The 17,423-nt window shown below is 42.9% G+C and overlaps 1 protein-coding gene across 15 annotated transcripts in view; it reads right to left on the bottom strand.

Annotated features, from left to right (window-relative positions):
* Positions 1-17,423, bottom strand: part of CLIP1 (CAP-Gly domain containing linker protein 1) — a 61,815-nt gene that overhangs the window by 10,223 nt on the left and 34,169 nt on the right. For 8 of the 15 annotated variants that reach the window (XM_032705467.1, XM_032705471.1, XM_032705474.1 and 5 more), the window contains 12 exons: positions 15,768-15,872; positions 13,476-14,420; positions 12,107-12,223; positions 11,149-11,206; positions 10,833-10,916; positions 9,731-9,887; positions 8,932-9,097; positions 8,634-8,849; positions 5,309-7,573; positions 4,033-4,170; positions 3,097-3,203; positions 1,408-1,528 (listed from right to left, as the gene is read on the bottom strand). In XM_032705467.1, coding sequence (XP_032561358.1) covers positions 1,408-1,528; positions 3,097-3,203; positions 4,033-4,170; positions 5,309-7,573; positions 8,634-8,849; positions 8,932-9,097; positions 9,731-9,887; positions 10,833-10,916; positions 11,149-11,206; positions 12,107-12,223; positions 13,476-14,420; positions 15,768-15,872 — 4,479 coding nt within the window. The remainder of the gene's footprint in view (positions 1-1,407; positions 1,529-3,096; positions 3,204-4,032; positions 4,171-5,308; positions 7,574-8,633; positions 8,850-8,931; positions 9,098-9,730; positions 9,888-10,832; positions 10,917-11,148; positions 11,207-12,106; positions 12,224-13,475; positions 14,421-15,767; positions 15,873-17,423) is intronic. The other 7 variants (XM_032705478.1, XM_032705479.1, XM_032705480.1 and 4 more) reach the window with 5 other exon arrangements.

Below are 17,423 nucleotides of genomic sequence, written 5' to 3'. Positions count from 1 at the left end.
GACACTATTCCAGTTTGCAAGGCGATGGATTCATCCCTGTGCTTCCCAGATTACAGCTGTCTGTCCTGGCAGTGAGAGAAGGGGCCCTGCTGACAGATCCATAGTCAGCAGGATGCACACAGCAGGATGCTGGAGGTCAGGGAAAGCAGGGAGGCCCCAGACTGAGCTGCCAGCCCATGGCTTTGGGGCGGAGGGATCCCTTCCCTCAGGGCCTTCTGTACGTCAAAACGCTCAAAGATTTGACCAGTGCTGCCGAATCCTTTCCAAGTTACAACTCTCCCTGAAAATACCAGGTTGCCTCAGGGATTCTGAAATAATTTAGGAAAGCCTGTGGGAGTGGGGAGCAGCTCCCACGGGCTGTTTAGGACCTTTTCTTACCACCCCACTACTCAGATGCAGAGTGAGTCAGTGCTGAGCCCACACGTCTGGGACTCTGCTCATCATCTCCAAAGGCTCCTGAGGATCAAGGAGCTCCTGTCAGCAGCTCAAAGGATTTAGGAACTGGCCAGAGCTGTAGTCACTGATCCTCAGTACTTCCAACCAGGACTCTTGGGGGAAAAATCAGCCTCTTGGCTTCAAAAAATGAAGACTGTTGCAGGATCCCCCTCCTATGCACAGGTGCTATCTCAGAAAGGCAGTACACAAACCCCTGTCTTCCATGTTCTTCCTTTTGGGTAAGATCTTCCCAAGATTCCTTCAAGGTATGCCTGTCACTGGAACTGCTGCACAAGGATTAAACCCACCACAGTAGTGGCTGTAAATCTGGGGTTTTTTTGGCAAGTACCAGTGATCCAAGTTGGGTAACTAAGCCTGTACTTCAAGATTCCAACAACATGTTCAACATATAATAGCAAAAAATAAAAATATAAATTTAAGAGAGTCTGTTTCTCCCCATAAACTGCCACCAGAAAAGGATTTACATGGATTCCAGTCCCTCAGCACCCCCTGCCCAGCTGCAGCACAGTCTGGGCACGGTGTGAAGTTTGAGCAGACACATGCACAGCACTTCTTAGGGACAGAGTCCAACCAAGCACGTTTACACAGTATTCTGAAATACATCCTAAATACTCCTTGTTTTAGTGGGGAGAGCAGGAATAAGAGAATTAAACAGCTCCATTTCCTTAGTGCTGGTCTGTGGCCATTTCCCCTCCTGACAGAACCAGCAAGTGCCTGTTAATTCCCTTGGCTAGAGCACGTTTAATTTATGCTCATTCCCAAGCCTCCCAAGGATCCCTCCGGGGTTACATAACCTTCTGTCAGCTGCACTTCCAACCTCCCTGTGCAGGTGGCTTCCACATTTATCTGAAACATTCCCAGCACGGCTCATCCTCCAGGCACCGACCCGCGGCACAAGGAGCTCGCGCGGCTCTTCCCACCTGGATCCGGGAAGGCTCCGGCCCCTCTCACCTTCTGGTGGCTCGTGACCTGCTCCCTGCTCCTGCCCAGCTCCTCGGCCAGTCTCACGTTCTCCTCCTGCAGAGCCTCGAGCTGCTGGGACTTGTGAGCTGCTGCCAGTTTGAGCTCCTCGCTGCGAGGACACAGAGAGCATCGTTACCATAGGAACGGGACAGGCAGGGAAAACTGGGGGAGAGAGGCAGCTCCACAGCTTGGAAAAACACATCCAGGTCACGTGTGGAAGGGAGCTGGGGTAGCGGGACAACCCGTGGCTGGGGTTAACCCCGGGTGCAGCAGCACAAAACACCTTTTCCTCTCTGTATCAGGGTCTCAGAAACGGGAGGTAAGTCCAGATTCCAAGTTCTGCGTGTTCCCGTGGCAAGCGAGGCTTGGATTTGGGAGCACAGGGGAGGGACTGACAAGTCTTGGCAAGGTTTGCAGCCTGGGCTTTCACAGAAGGGAATTTTGCAGCCAGAGGTAAAACAGCAGAATTGCTTAAAAAGCAGAAAAAAAAACAAAAACCACAAAGCTAGAAAAAAAGGCAACAGGAAAAACCCTTCCAGTTCCACCTATTTAACCTGATATCCAAACATTCAAGAATGTCGGAACTTGGGATCACAGGAAGCAAACCAGGAAAAGGTTCTCATCTATTCCATTATTTTAACAGATACAAAACTGAAAATGAGACAAAAGCTGAAGGAAAAAAAGGCTTTGCAGCCTGTGCTGCTACTAAATGTGGTTTCCTTAAAAGAAGTTTATTTTCAACAAATTTTTGCAAATATCTTGCATGTTGCCTCCGACACAAGTGATTAACACAAGCTTTTAGATTTGACATCTTTCAAAAAATACAAGAGATCCCCTTCATTTCACTGAACAGTCATTTTTATGACTGTTTAGTTTTCACAAAAAGGAGTCTCAGTACTCCCATGTGCCACTACTACAGAGTTAAATCCCAATTGGAATATTAAAAATACTTTTATAATAGTGGGAGGTAGAAGAGCCCTTAAGTCAGAAACTTAATCAAGCACTTCAAAACACAAGGATCTGTGGTCTGTTACTGGGCACATTTAGACACAATTCTGATTAACTCTGAGTCCAGCATCTCCTGTGACTCAGATTTTTCAGCCATTTTCTTGTACCTGGTCTCACCAGGTGGAAATGCTGTGAAAATCTCCTGTTTTACATATATTTACATACATTTTATATTAATATATATGATATATATATTATGTGCATTTATATATATATATAGTAAAAATACATAAGATGTATTTTTATCTATAATATTTGTTTTGTACTGCTCAGGAAACAAATGCACAGTGGGGCAACAGGAATAAACTACATAAAGCCATCAAAGAAAAATAAAAGTAGATCCAAATATGCTATAAACAAAGCCACTTAAAACAACACTCCAACTGTACTTGTAATGAAATCAAACAATTCTCCCATAATAAAGATTTTAACATCATCTCGTGCCCTCAGGTGGCAGAAGCCTCCAACAAACAAATTAGTTCAAACAGTGCTCCAAGGATTTGCTTCAATTCCCTTCAGCAATTCAGGAGCAGTGTTCTGATGCCAAACTACTATTTAATTTTGACCTAATATCTGTTTTGTAGTGAGGATACCAGAGAGGCAACTCTTAAAACAATCAAAGTTAAATGTAACCCCAAAAATTAACAGATTCAACACTGAAATACTTACAATTCTTTTTTAAGTTCTTCCACTTTCTTGTTCTCCAGATTCAGAAGCTCTTTTGATTTATTAAGTTCCTCTTCATTTTTCAGGTTGTTTTGTTTAAGCATGTCCAACTTCAAGAGAAAAAAAACCCTCGTTACACCAAAGAAACCACACAGTTCTCAGGACATGATGTCCAGCAAAATGGGGCCTGGGCTGGTCTATTTTCCATCTTTAGCCCTTAAATTAATCCAGCCTGTATGTTATGAGACTTTCTGCATCCAAACTGAGCAGCACAGAGAATTCCAAGTCCATTGGGGAGCAGTTTACAGGAATTTGATGTAAAGAGGTAAAGCCCAAAGCCCCTCAGCTCCATCAACTGCTGCACCACTCAAAGCATTATTTGTTTTTAAATGCAAAGCTTGTTGCTAAAATTACCTGTTCCTTGATCTTTATTCCTCTAAGATAACCAGTAAATTCTGCTTTTCCATACCTTAATTTCTGAGATGCAATAGGGTGAGTGTTGTGCCTGCAAGCCCAGGAAATGAATTCCTTTCAGAATGGGACAAACCGTTGTCCATCTATTTCCTGAGCTTGTGTCCACCAGGGAAACACCCCAAGCTTGTGAACCTGATGTGTTCCCATCCAGCCACACATGATATTACGTAAGAGATAATCTCCAGCCATTCTCATGGCATTACAGGGCCCTGGGGATTGTTTTTTAATCCAGAAAGTGAACCCCTCCCCTATAAACGTCACCATTTCTAATTCTCGAGCCCTCAGATCTTGCTGGAAATCGTTCCCGTTTCAGCACATTTAGGGCAGCCCAGCTGTTCCCTACCACAATTATGGAGCTGCAGATGACAGAATCCTCTCCTGCCCCATCTAATTCTCCATAATTCAGAAGCTGTTCTTACAAACCAGGCCAAACTTTTCATAGAAAAGCATTTAAATGTGATTTACTTCATTCTGGAGCTTCTCGTTTGTCTGTCTCGAGTTCTCCAGAGAGGCCAAAGTTTCAATCTTTTCTTTGTGAATGGCATCCTTCTCCTTGGTCACCTGCTCCACAGCCTGGAAAACATCTTCTGCCATTTTGGCAGCCTATAAATAAAGGGGAGTGGGGAAAAAAGCACTTATTACCAAAGGGGCCTTTGATAGCAAAAGATGAACCCCAATACTTCATGCACAGCTCCACGGTTTGCCAGCTGCTTCCCAGTTAAATAAGGACTTCAACTGGGAATTTATTTGCATTTTGAAGCTGCATAAAGTATAAATTTCAGTGGAGAAGATTCAATTCCATGCAGAGACAGATCATAGCCTCATGCTCGTGTCAGCACCGAGGAAATCCGTTCCCTGTTTTCCTTCCTGGATTTCTCATTACCACCACTGTGGCTGCTCTTAGACCTCTGACCTCTTTAGACAGCAGTAGTTGAGTAGATATTCACTCCCAACAGTCTGATGTGTTTTCAGAAAATATGGAATTACAAAACCTCAAAAATTTGGACAGTAATGGACTAGGAGATAAAGCCAATTATGGAGTTATTTTATTGTTCACTGTGGCCTCATGAAAGGAAATACTTCCCAAGGATATTAAAACACTCATGTACCATCCACAGGGTATCTTGATCCCAATTTGTATTTAAAGTGGTTTTCTGGGCTTTAAGGCACACAAACTGACATTCAAAATCCTTTGCACAATTTGTTGGTGGTGAATACAAAACAATTCTGTGAATAAAAGAACACCAGAGTTGTCAATGTCTTTCCCAGTCTCTTACACTGCTTTTATCCAATTACATTTCCAGAAGCACATTATTGCTTTATATTTTTTGGAGTAACTCAAATTTGGAGTTTGTTGTAATTTAACAAAAAGATCTAATCTAAACCTTATCTATCAATACTCTGGACTTGAAGCTGCAGAGTCCTTCACCAGGAGCTGCTCAGTGTCTCCTCCCAGATTCAGGGAACAAAGCTTCCTTTTATTCACAGTTTATATTGTTTTCTTGCACCATTCAGCGCCAACAGAGGCTTTTGTAGTTAAAATATTTAAAAAAAAAAAAAAATAAAGTGTCTTTCAGGCTCACAACTTGTGACAAACCCAAAGTAACATATTGAGAGTGAGCCCAGAATTCCAGCCTGTTCACATGGAAATGAAGTGCTGAGTGTGCAATGAGGTGCAGAGGAAACCAGAGGTTAGTGCTCAGGATTAGTAGAACTTGACTGTTTAACTATATTTCAATACCTCCAGTTTCTGTGCTACTGTTTGGGCCTGGAGAGTCTCAATTTCTTTTATTTTCAAAGCCAGATTGTTCATCTCCTCCTGCAGCATCTCATTTTTGCCCTGAGACTCCAACAATTTGCCTGAGAGGTCACTGTTAGTTTGCTCTAAAAGTGTCACCTCCTCACACAGCTTATAATAATCCTGGGAGAATTTCTCCTTCTCATTTCCTATTTCTTCCTTACTCAGGACCAGACTCTTCTGCTCAGCCCTCAGACTGTCCAGTTCCTCAAGTAACTTTGTTCTCTCCTCCTCCATCAGCTCCAGCCTGGGTTGGAGCTCATCCAGCCTCTGGCAGACACGGCCGTGCAGGTCCTGGAATTCTGCTGCTGATTTGGACACGGAAGCAAAGTCACTTCTCAGCTGCTTCATGCTGGAAACAAGCTGCTCCTTCTCTGCACACAGGGCTTCTTTCTCTTTCATTATTTCCACCAGTTTAATATCAGATTTTTCTTTCTCCTGAACTAGAAGTTCTTTCTCAGCCACAAATCCCTTATTTTTCTCTCTCAGCTCTTCCACCTCCTTCTCTAAGCAGCTGATGGTGCTTTGAAGTTCCACGCGTTCCAACAGGAACGATTCCTTGTCCAGTTTTCTAGCTTCCTTTTCCATGGTTAAGTTTTCTTTCACAGCAACCACCTCTCCATGTAGTTCCTGACACCTCCCCTGCAGTTCATCCCTTTCCCTGGTCAGCTTTTCCCTGTCAGAGGAACAGATCTTCAAGGAAGACGACAGCACCTGCTCAGCCCGTGATGCAGCCGCCAGCTCACCTTCTAACACACCTCTGGCATCCTGGGCCTCCTTCAGAAGTTTGGAAAGGTCACATTTACAGGCTTTTAGCTCTTCATTTTCTACAGTCTTCTCACGTAGCTCTGCCTTGAGGGCTTCGATGGAATCTTGGAGCACGACATTCTCCTGGGCCAGAGCGTTCCTGGACGAGACGCTCAGTTCGTGTTCTGTCCTCAGATCACAAATTGCCTTTGCACAAGACTTGTTTTCCTCAAGAAGCTCTGAGTATTTTTTCTCCAATTCCTCCTTCTCTTGGAGAAGAGCTTCACTGTGCTTTTCCAACAGCAGCGACTTCTGAATGACAGATTCCTTTTCTGAGGCCAGTTCCTTTATTTTCTCAGAGCAGACTCTCTCAGCCAGCTCAGCCTCTGCTGAGGCCTTCACAAGCTTCTCAGCAATTGCCTTATTTTCACTTAGAAGTTCCTCCCTCTCAGCCAAAAGCTTTTGTTCTGATGAAGAAAGAGCCTCTTTCTCTTGAAGTAGCCGAGAACATTCCAAATGGAGTGTCTCTCTTGAGGCTTCCACTTCCTCAAGGAGGCGAGTGAGACTCCCAAGGGAATTCTCCAGCTCCGCATTGTCTTTCCTCACAACTGTGAGTTCCCTGTGCTCAGTCTCTAGTTGTGTTTGCATTTCTTTCTCTCTCACTTTTAACACCTGGTTTTCACTGACCGCGTTGTCCAAACTCACTCTCAGCTCTTCCATGCTTTCCAGGAGCATCTCCCTCTCCACCTGCAGACTCTGATTTGTCTGCAGGACACTGCTCAGCTCCTCCTTCAGGGCTCCAAGGGTATTTTGAAGAGCTGAGTGTTCCCCCAGGACTGAATCTCTCTCTGCAGTCACTGCTGACAGTTGTTGCTGGAGCTCCCTTTGATCCCTGGCCAAGGCCTCACAGGAACTTCCCAGCTTCTGGATAACATCATCTTTGTCCTTTATCACTGCATCTTTCTCTTCCAAAAGTTTCCTCTGGTAATTCCCCAGTTCTTCCCATTCCTTGGTGTGTTTCTGACATTCCACACCCAGGGCATCTTTGCTGGCCTCGAGTTCTCTCAGTTGGAGGAGCAAGGCTGACTCTGAGGACCGGAGAGCATCGTTCTCCTGAGCTGCCTTCAGGAGGTCTCCCTGGGCTGCCTCGAGTTCACACAGTAATTTGTTTTTCTCACAGACCAGTGCTCCCTTCTCTGTGCTCTCCTGCTGCCTTTTGGCCTCAGCTTCTTCCTTCTGCTTCAGGATTCTTTGATTTTCTGACTTCAGCTCTTCTTGGTCTTGTTGCATTAACGAAATCTTTGACTCCAGTTCTTTAAGTTCTGATAACAAGGAACCTCTCTCTAATTTTAAAGCATTCCCCTCCTGTGCCAAGGTCTCTTTTTCTGCCATCAAACCCCTCATCTGGTCTGACATTAGTTCAAGTTCTTTTCTGGCTGATGTTAACACAGAGCTCAGGGACTAAAGAAATAAAGTCAGGGAGAAGGGAAAACAAAAATGAAGTCAAGCAGACAAATGAGAAATGTGCTTTAAGGGCAAATAGAGCAATTTTAATTCAAGTTTTAAAAGTGTATACACTGACACACAGTCCCTGTGTGAACTCAACTGCTGACAGACCCCCCAGTACATCACAGAACACCTCCCATCCACAAGAGAAACTTTCAGTGGTATAATAATAATAATAATAATAATAATAAATATAATGGTTTAAAAGTTCCTCCATACAAGATTTCATCTTCTTTTTCAAAACTACTCTCAACAAATTGTCTGAATGTAAATTACTCAGAAAGAAGAGCCACAGAATTATTTAATGAGACCCTAAGTAAATTAAAATGCAGGGAGTTGTATTGATATCGATATTAGATATTCCAATTCTCAATTTCACCTTCTGTAGATAATTCTCATGATTCTCTCAAAAATATATTGTCATACCCCCTTAATTCAAACCCCTACAGCAGTGGTGTCAATACTGTGTGTCAATTTATACACTAAATACTTTGCTAAAGCATAAACCAAAGATTATAGCAAATAACTGATGAGAGATGAAAGCAAGCAGTAACGTCAAAGAAACAGGAGGAAAAATTAAAATTACTGAAGTCAAGCTACAGACTACATAGATGCAGATCTTACGAGACTGTACTACAGAATGAAATTCCAGGGGTGCAGCACTTAAATGAAATGGCTCACCGTGTATCTTAAAATTCAACATTTAAAAAAACCCAGAGAATGACATTTGGCTCCAAGTGACTGTGCTGAGCCACATTATCTCTGAGCATAAACTGTTAACGTCAAAGAACTGGATTTCATCAATTCTTGTGTAATTTAGAGGAGAATTAACAACCAGTTAGCCCTGTGTGCTTCTCTTCCCCATCCCATATCCACCTACCCTGGAAAAGTTCAAAAAGGAAAACACTGCAAAAATCTTGCTACGAAAGGTCGAAGCAGAAAAAAACCCCAGGGATTCACTGAGACAGAAAGATTTCAACTTTAAATTACTCCCAGAGTAACAAAATACACCTACTTTGGCCTGTTCCACCTCCTTCCTCAGCTCCTCGGTCTGTGTTTCCAGCTCAGTGTTTCTCCTCTGGGCACTTTTCAGAGCCTCCTCTGCACTCAGCAGGTTCTGCCTGAACCCCTGGATTTCTGCATCATGTTTGGCCACCAGCTCAGAATTTTCTTTTTCATACTTTGCCTGAAGATCTTCGTACTGAGTTTGGCTGGTCCGGATTTGCTTTTTCTGGTGGCAGATGAAACAGGTACAGGTCAGGCAGCAGTGGGACGATGTCCCACACCCAGTTTGGTGCTTTTAGAGTCCTTACCATGTCTGTCAATTGATCCTGCAGATTTTTCAGTTCTGCTTGGTGAATCTGGAGAGTTTCCTGCTGACTCTGCTCAGCTTTCTGGGCTGTTTGCTCCACGTTTTTCTCAAGTTGAGCAGCCTTTTCATTTGCTTTTGTGAGCTCAAGCTGTATTTGCTCCAACTGCCTGGAAAGCCCAAATGAAAGGACATCACTTTCTGCTGACAGCACCACAAGCACAGAGATGAAAGAGTCAGAGTTATGCTGAAGTTCTATATCCTGTCCAAGAACTTAGGAAGAGATTTAATTATTTAACATAAAGAAAATATTTTGCTAAATTCAATATACACAGGGGAGACCAAGTACTTGCTCCTTACTCGTGTGCAGAGCAGCTGCCAGAGTAACCCAAAGGTAAAGAACAACAATTTCCATTTGGAAAAAAACACATTTTCTCTTGCTAGAAAAAATGCGACCCAAGTCTTTTATATATCCAAATAAACTGAGCTTATCAGGCAATCAAGTAATCCTGAAGCACAGTGACAAAACAGTCTAGGTTACTAAAAAGGTCATTTACTCTGGGAAATGAGAAGACATTATATAAGAATTTTAGAATTATAAACGTTTGATGCTCTTCAAATCACTCCCAGGAGCCTGTTTTGATTAATTTAGTTTGCTGGAATAAGTTCACTTGTCATATCAATGTGACACTGGGGAGCATCTTGTTCAGATATTTACAGAAAAATCAGATGAGGAGCTGAGGGTGTGGGAGTGAGGAATTAATGTCATAAAGCTCTGGCAGAGAGGAAATACCAGGAAATACCTTTCTTTGGAGCGCAGCTCATCGTTCATCTTGGTGAGCTGGGCAGAGCTGTCCCCTGAGGACTTCATGATCTCTGCAATATCATTTTCAAGTTTGGCTTTAGCTTCCACCAGTTGCTGCTCTCTCTCTTCTCGCTCCTTCAGCTTCCTCTCCATCTCTGGGCAAAACAAAGGTTGTTAGGCTGGGAAATTTAAGAGGAAGGGTAGTTATGGTAAAGAACCATAAACAGCAATTTTGATGTACAGACCTTGCAAATTCCCCCTTAAAATTAAAATTATGACTGTTTGAACTTTGAACTGAAGGTTAAGAACCTTTCAGGAACAGTAAAGAGCAACTAGTCATGAACTCTTTGTCTCAGAAGTGAGTCACATCAGGCCATGAGAGGGGGGTACAGGTTCTGCTGTGCCAGAGGGTAAGGAAGCACTGGAGGAAGATCTGCACACCCTCTAGTGAGAGCATCAGCAGCTGCTCAGCAGAGCAGCACAGGATGAACAGTGAAGGCAACACGAAGCTACAGTCAAAAAAATGATTCAGTGTGGGGCAGGCACTGCCATCAACAGCCCCTGGGATCCCTTCTCCAGCCCCAGCAAGGCCGTGCAAGGTTTGCTTCAGGGCACAGAGCGTGCCTGACTTCTCTCTACGCTGGTTTGACATCGAGAAAAACACAGCAAGGCTTCCTGGGAGAGGGGAAGGAGACACCCAGACTGACACAGGCTGTTTGGTTCCTCAAAAAGAGCACAGTGCTTATGGACAAGGCTGAGAAGGAACTGTTCATGTTTGTAACCCCCCAGGCTGGTCCCTGAGCCTTTTTCCAGGGTCTGACCATCCCCACAGGGGGATTTGTTGCAATGTCAAACAAGAATTATAGTACTGATTTAAACACACCCAGGCAGCAAATCCTGGGCCTTACTGCACCATCTCCTGAGCATTATCATCACTGCTGGGTCACTGCTCACAACCCACAACAGCTGCTTTCTGCCCACAAGAAAGCCCTTCCTTTGAAGGCACAGGCACTGGGGGAAGCATTTTATCGACTACAGGAGGCACAGGAAAGCACAAAGCTGCTGCAATCTTCAAAACAGTCCATTTTATCCTTCCTTACCAGTCAAACCAGACTTGAGCTGTTCCAGTTCTGAAGACATGAGTGCAAACTGCTCTTCTTTTTGGTTCAGTTTTGTCACTGTTTCTAGGCAAGGAAGATTTTGAAAACAAAAGTTAGTAAATAACTACTTAGATGCAGACAATTCCACCTGCTTGCCAGGACTGTTACTCTTCAGAGGCTGCAAGTAACCCTGGCCTTTCCACAGCCACTGACAGTGCTGGGCCACCAGGGGTAAATCTGAAGGCATTTAAAAACCTCTTTATTTTGCATGTAATTCCTGCAGCTTTTCAGCTCTGTTCACTTCAGCAGCACGTACCTTGCATAGCCTGTTGAACATTTTGCGCTTCATCAGCTGCACTAGTAAACTTTTCTTTCTGGAAAATGGATAAAAACCCAATGTGAGGTTTGGTGATGACAGTACAACTCAACCACTGACTTTATTTTAGGTATTTTTCAAGTACAAAATGGAACAGTGTTTGCTCCCATCATATATAGACCTGAGGTTTCTGAATTACAGTTCAGCACAGATTGTTCAGCAACATAAAGCAAGATCTTTATATTGCAAGGAAGCCCCTCAACATTCAAATAACTTCTCTAGAGTAGGAAACCTGATTTTGGGGTCTCTATCCTTGCTGCTCACAGGCTGCACAGTGACATCTGTGATCCATCTCCCACCAGTGTTTTCCAGCAAGCATTGACGACAGACAGTGAAGAAAAAGGGGGATATTGAGGAAGACAAGTGAGGCTCTTCCACCAACTTTGAATATTTGCTATTGGCCATGGAAAGTAAAAACAAAAAGCCCATTTTTTTGTTACTACTTCAGTGTAGTTCTTCAGGAACACCCCCTCCCCAGGTAAAGAATATTTGGAAATTTAGTTAAATTTACAAAATAAGAAATCAGATGAAAAATGTCTGAAAAAAACATTTGTAAGAAGTGTGTAACAATTACTAAAATACTTATAATTAAGGGCCATGTGTTCCTTAATGAGCAGTCCAAAACTCCAGGCTGCTTTTGATTTAGTTTAATTTTACTTTAATTCTGCAATCCATAAACTGGTGAGTTTTATTTACACAAAACACCTGCTAACACAGGACTCAGGTGAAATACTCTTTTCAGCTCCCATTATCCATGAACCACTTCCTTGCCTTCTTTCCCTGAGTAAAACAGCTTGGAAAGACTCTGCTCAGAACTCATCCACAGATTTCAATGACACTCTCACCATGAAAACCCAAAATCCAAAGAGTAAAGTCGAAATTTTGGGGTTTTACTCACCAAAACTTGAAGTTCCTTTTCCAAAGAATCTTTAACTTGATTTACTGCACTCAAGTTTTTCTCAAGGTCAAGAAGCTTTTGCTCTTTGCCCTGCAGTTCTGTGGCCAGATTACTGGCCTAACAAAGGGGATGAAATGGAGTAAAATAAAATGACAAACATGAGTGAAAAATCAGGAAAATTAAGAGGTGAATCTGAAAGAAAAAACTATAATATTAAAATCACTTTAAGATGAAAAATTAAAAAAAGAACTGAAAAAAAATGTGATGTGTTAACTGAGTGGAGCTGATTTCCACTGATGACAGAAACATCACAGCACTAATTGCATCTTGGAAGAGATTTGAAATCATTAAAATGTAGTTTTTTGGAATCAATGGTGAAGAGATTTAATGTCAGATGCTTTTGAGTACATTCAAAGTTTCAAACCAAACTTACAGCATCAATTCAATCAGTAGTTTGGGTTTTTTATTGTTTTAATTTTCTTAAACTGATTAATTTGGGCTTCAGATCAATCCACACAGCAGGATGGAATTTTTCCAAGGGTTCTGACCACCGAGGTGGTGCACAAACCCAGTGTGACCTCAAAAAGAGGTAGAAATTTAGCATCTTGGAACCATCTGGGAAGGGTTTAGGAAAGCTCTTCCCAGTCACTTTCCCACTACTCTCACAATTAGAGCTCCAGCTTGTCTGGTCACGCACAGATTGAGGGGAAACCCCAAAAATTAAATGGTGTCTCAGCACTTTTATCCCTGGCTCCAGTGGTGGGACAACTTCCAGGCACTGAATGCCTCAGCTTCAAAGAGATATTTCATCCAAACCCGAGGAAAACCTTGGTCAGATGTATCCCACTGCAGCCTGGGGCTCAAAAATGCTGTGAACCAGGGCCAACAACATCCCTGCAGACCCTGGGCTTGAGGAAAAGCTCCACCAGGATCTTTTTTGCTTCCTTTTGTTTTTAACAACCTCTTCCACCACCTTGTCAGATGAGGGGCGAGGCAGTGAAGGGAACATTCCCCACTGAGCCCCCAGTCACTTTGTCTGAATGTCACCAAAGTTAAAGCCTCAGGATGTGTGGGATCTCCTCCCAGATAAGCCAACAAAGTAACTTTTCCATAACAGGAAGCTTTCAGCTTTTTAGCCTGCAGCAAGAAAGCGCAGGAGGAATCTTTTCCTGTTGCTTATTGCTGCAGATGGAGCACTAAAAACCTGCTGAGACCCGACCCAGTCAACGCTCCCTCTAAACCTCCTCAGATGGTACCAAGACACACAATCAGTAAAACTCCTTTTTCCTGTGATGTATTTGCAGGTTAAAACAGTACAGATGTCAAATAAAAGCAAAAGCAAAAGAAAAGGATGGATGTTGATACAAACCTGGCTAATTCCATCAACCTTTTCAGTCTCTAAAGTCTGAATTTGTTTCTCAGCTGCCTCAAGCTGCTTGCTAAGTTTCTCGATTTCCAATTTACCTTCAGAATTGGCTTTCTGAAGTGCAGCAAGGTCCAAAAGCTTTTCTTCAGCAGCTTTGATCTGTGGTGTAAGACTATCAATAACTTTGGTTTGTTCATTGTACTTGACTTGCAGTACCTCTAGCTCCTTTACCTTTATCTCAGCTTCCTGTAATTTGTTTAAAGTGTCTTCCATTTCTACAAGATGCTGATCTTCCACACTTTCCAGTTTGGTCTTCAGGCTTTCCAGGCTTTGCTCTTTCTCCTCCGTGACTGCCAAGAGTTTTGCTTTCAGTGACTCGACCTCCTTCAAATGCTGAGATCTTTCATTCTCCTGCTTCACTTTGAAACTGGACATTTCACTCTCATGGTCCAACTTCATCTTCTCAATCTGAGTCTTCAGCTCCGCAAACTCCGCTGTCTGAGCCCCCACCCCTTTGCTGAAGGACACTTTCAGTTCTTCCATGGCTTGCTGATGGGAGGCAATTGCAGATTCCAGCTTGGATTTCCACAGCTCTATCACCTCGGAATTCTCCTTGTTGGCGTGATCCAGCTTGGATTTCAAGGATTCATTTTCTTTTGCCATTCTCTCGTTTGAAGCCGAAAGGGATTTGATCTCTTTCTGTAGGGCTTCCTCACTGATCCCAAACTTCTCCCGCAGGGAGTTCACCTCACTCTGATGTTCTTTGCCAACTGCTGCCATTTTTTCTTGCAAAGAACTGATTTCTTGTAACAAGGACAGAGAAGTGTCCACGTCATCCACGTGTTTACTGGAATCCAACCTCCCTCGGAGCTCAGCCACTTCCTTCACCCTCAGGGCCAGATCCCTCTCCAGCTCCATGATACGAGACTTTTCTGACACTGTGGCCACCTGTGATCAAGAGTGTTTTAAGAAAAGAAGAAAGAATTATCAAAGATACATTTAACACAAAGACACTCAGGCCTCGCTGAAAAGAATCCACTGAGTGTTGCAAATCGCTTTAAAAAAAAGGAAAAATGTCCACAAGTTTGTATTAAATCCATATTATATTCTCTCCAAGGGTGGAATTTAGTTAAATCCATTTTTCTGAAGTCAACTAGAAATAACAACTTGCTGAACAACTTACAAACTGCACTGATGTATATTAGCAATGGTTAACAAAGTGTTTCTCAGAACCATTTTAAGCAGACTGGGAAAGAACAGAGAAGCTCGAGGTCTTTACTTGTTGAAATAAGGCCTCCAAATTAATCTCATCCCAGCTCTGAGATGTCAGAGAAAATTACAAACACATTTCCAGCCCATAAATCCTCTGAAATTCCTTCCACATCCACTTAATTGTCCCTGAAAAAGTGTCCTCACTATCCGAGCTTTCCGCTGGCTGTTGAAGCACTTTGTGCCACAGCAAAGCTCCCACAATTAATTCTAATTAGAAAGTTACTGTTTCAACCTCCTTATTATACCAACATCCTGAAAAAAATATTACTTACCTGCAATTGCTCTTTAAAAGTACTTATTTCAGAGTATGTTCTTGGGTTTCTATTCATCCCGGGGTTTTTATTCATCCTACCTCAACTTCAAGAAAATCCCCATGTGTGAGCACGAATATATGTATGTGTGTGTGTGTGTGTATATATATATCTCCTTTAGAATTGACATCTGCTGAACTTCTGACTTGGGATAAAGTATATCCAGTAATATTTTAGCAGGCAACAGTATTATTAATGCTACTGGGATATCCATTAAAAGATTATGTCATTGGTGGTAAAAAAGAGTTAAAAAGCCCCTGCAAACCATGATTTGGCAAAGCAAGAAGTACAGCAACTACCGAACACCTCAGAAACCAAGCCCCAAATACTAAGTTTGTGTTAAAAGATATTCAATCTTTGGGGGTTTCATGAACTTTGCTACATCTTAAAATGAACCAGTGAATGTTCCTTTATGTCAGTTCATGGTCCCACTTTGCTACTTTTATGTCAATTCATGGTCCCATTGTGCTACATTTGGAACTGAGTATGGATTTTGCAGTTGGAAGGCATCTTACCTGAATTCCTCCAGGAGAGAGGACACGTGTACAGGCACACACATACACACACCACCAAAATAAAGCTAATTTTTGAAGTGTTCCACCTCTATGGCAGGAGCAGGGACCTGTCTGAGCCCGTGTTACACCCAAGACGTGTCACCAGGAATCTCCCCCACACAAAGCAGTGTCGTTATCCAAAGAGTGAAATCCATTACCCTAGTGTCTTCTAACTCCCTCTGGAGTTTGTCAGCTTTGGTCTTTTCAAAGAGCAGGCTCTGTTCAAGCTCCTTAATGCGGGCATGCTCCAGTTTGGTCTGCGTCTGTTAGTGAAAAGGGAGAGGAAGAGACACAACGGTGCCACCATCACATGCCAGCACGAGAGGAGGGAGCCACATGCAGGTCGTGCTGCCAGAGGCCTCTACCAGTGATGAGCAGAGAGGATGCGGTGGAGAAAATGGACAGGGAAATGCTATGGATGAGGAACATGGGCTGAAGGGGTGGATGGACTGACATGGCAAAATAAATAAATGAATAAATGAGTCAAACGGAAATAAACGGCAAACGGAGGAACGGGAACAAAAAGGTTTCATGCAGCTGAGTAGGAGTTATTTATCAGTACATGAGGTTTTTGGCACAAATTAGAGTAGTTATGTAATAAATATATATATATATATATGTGCATATATATCTCTGCCTGTTCTAACAGGATGGTCAGTCCCTTTCCCTGTCATCCCTTTTAATGTGCTGGGTTTATTTTATAAATAATTTATTGATTAACCAGGGGACAAAATTCCACACTGAGGCTCATGTGACAAATCCAAACTTTAACTTTCTGGTTTTTTTATAGTAGCTGTCTCTCAAGTCCCAGCCATAAAACTGCTTTTAGCCAAGACCTTAGAACATGAAGGTTCATTTGCCACTATGGTTTGAATTCTTTGAATAGAAAGAGAGGGGTTATCTACAACTCCAAAACCCTCCTGGTTTTTCCCTCTCCTCTTCCAGGAAGGAAAAGTAACAAGTACTTGTTTAAGTAACAAGATTCCCCAAAAGCAGATAAGGAAGTATCAGCCTGGTTGCCCTGCAGTCACAGAAGTCTAAATATATCGAACAAGATGGGGAAGTAAGGAAAAAGAAAATAAGATCTTTGGAATTCTAAGAGGTTCCTAAAGAGGAGCAGGACACAGATGAAACTAAGTGAGCAAGTACCTCCTGCCTTTTGCTTACAAACAGGTGGAATTGTTAGCAAGAACACAGAATATTGGATATTCTGGTTTGATATCCAGGTACTGCCAGAGGCCTGCGAGGGAGCTTGAAATTTGGGAGGTGCCGGTAAAGTCCAGCAGGGAGTTCAAAGCTGATCTGCAGCTCTGAAGCGGGGAGGAGAAAAAAGGAAAGAGAAATAGAAAGAGGTAAGAAGCTCCCATTTCTGCCTATTTCTGAAGTGCAGAGATTCAAGTACTGTATCAGTCTTGACAGGCCCCTTATTTAAATTTAGTAAAAAATCCAAATGAAAAGGATTGGAAAAACCTATTGATGCTTCATGGGGTCTTTTCCAAAAAAAGAGCAGCTTTCCAGGCTTAGCCACAGTGGGAACAAGGTGGATTTTCAGAAGACTGAGTAAAGCTGAAAAAGTGTTTATTAACCAAAGAAGTTGCATTCACCAGTGCTGACGAAAATTCTCTCTACACAGTTGGACTGCCCAGTTAATTCCCTGCAGAACAAGTAACACAGTTCAAAACTATGAACTAGAATGGACGGAGGAGAGCCCTGGAACCTGAACACTGAGCACTGGATTGGATGAATCCCACCAGAATTCATTCAGGAATCCAAGGGCAGCTGTGTGTGCACAGTGGCAGGACCTGCTGCTTCTC

This window comes from Chiroxiphia lanceolata, chromosome 18 (assembly GCF_009829145.1).
Source record: "Chiroxiphia lanceolata isolate bChiLan1 chromosome 18, bChiLan1.pri, whole genome shotgun sequence".
In the NCBI taxonomy this organism is placed as follows: Eukaryota; Metazoa; Chordata; class Aves; order Passeriformes; family Pipridae; genus Chiroxiphia; species Chiroxiphia lanceolata.
The sequence above is the reverse complement of the archived record's forward strand: the minus strand, read 5'-3'. Positions and strand labels throughout refer to the sequence as shown.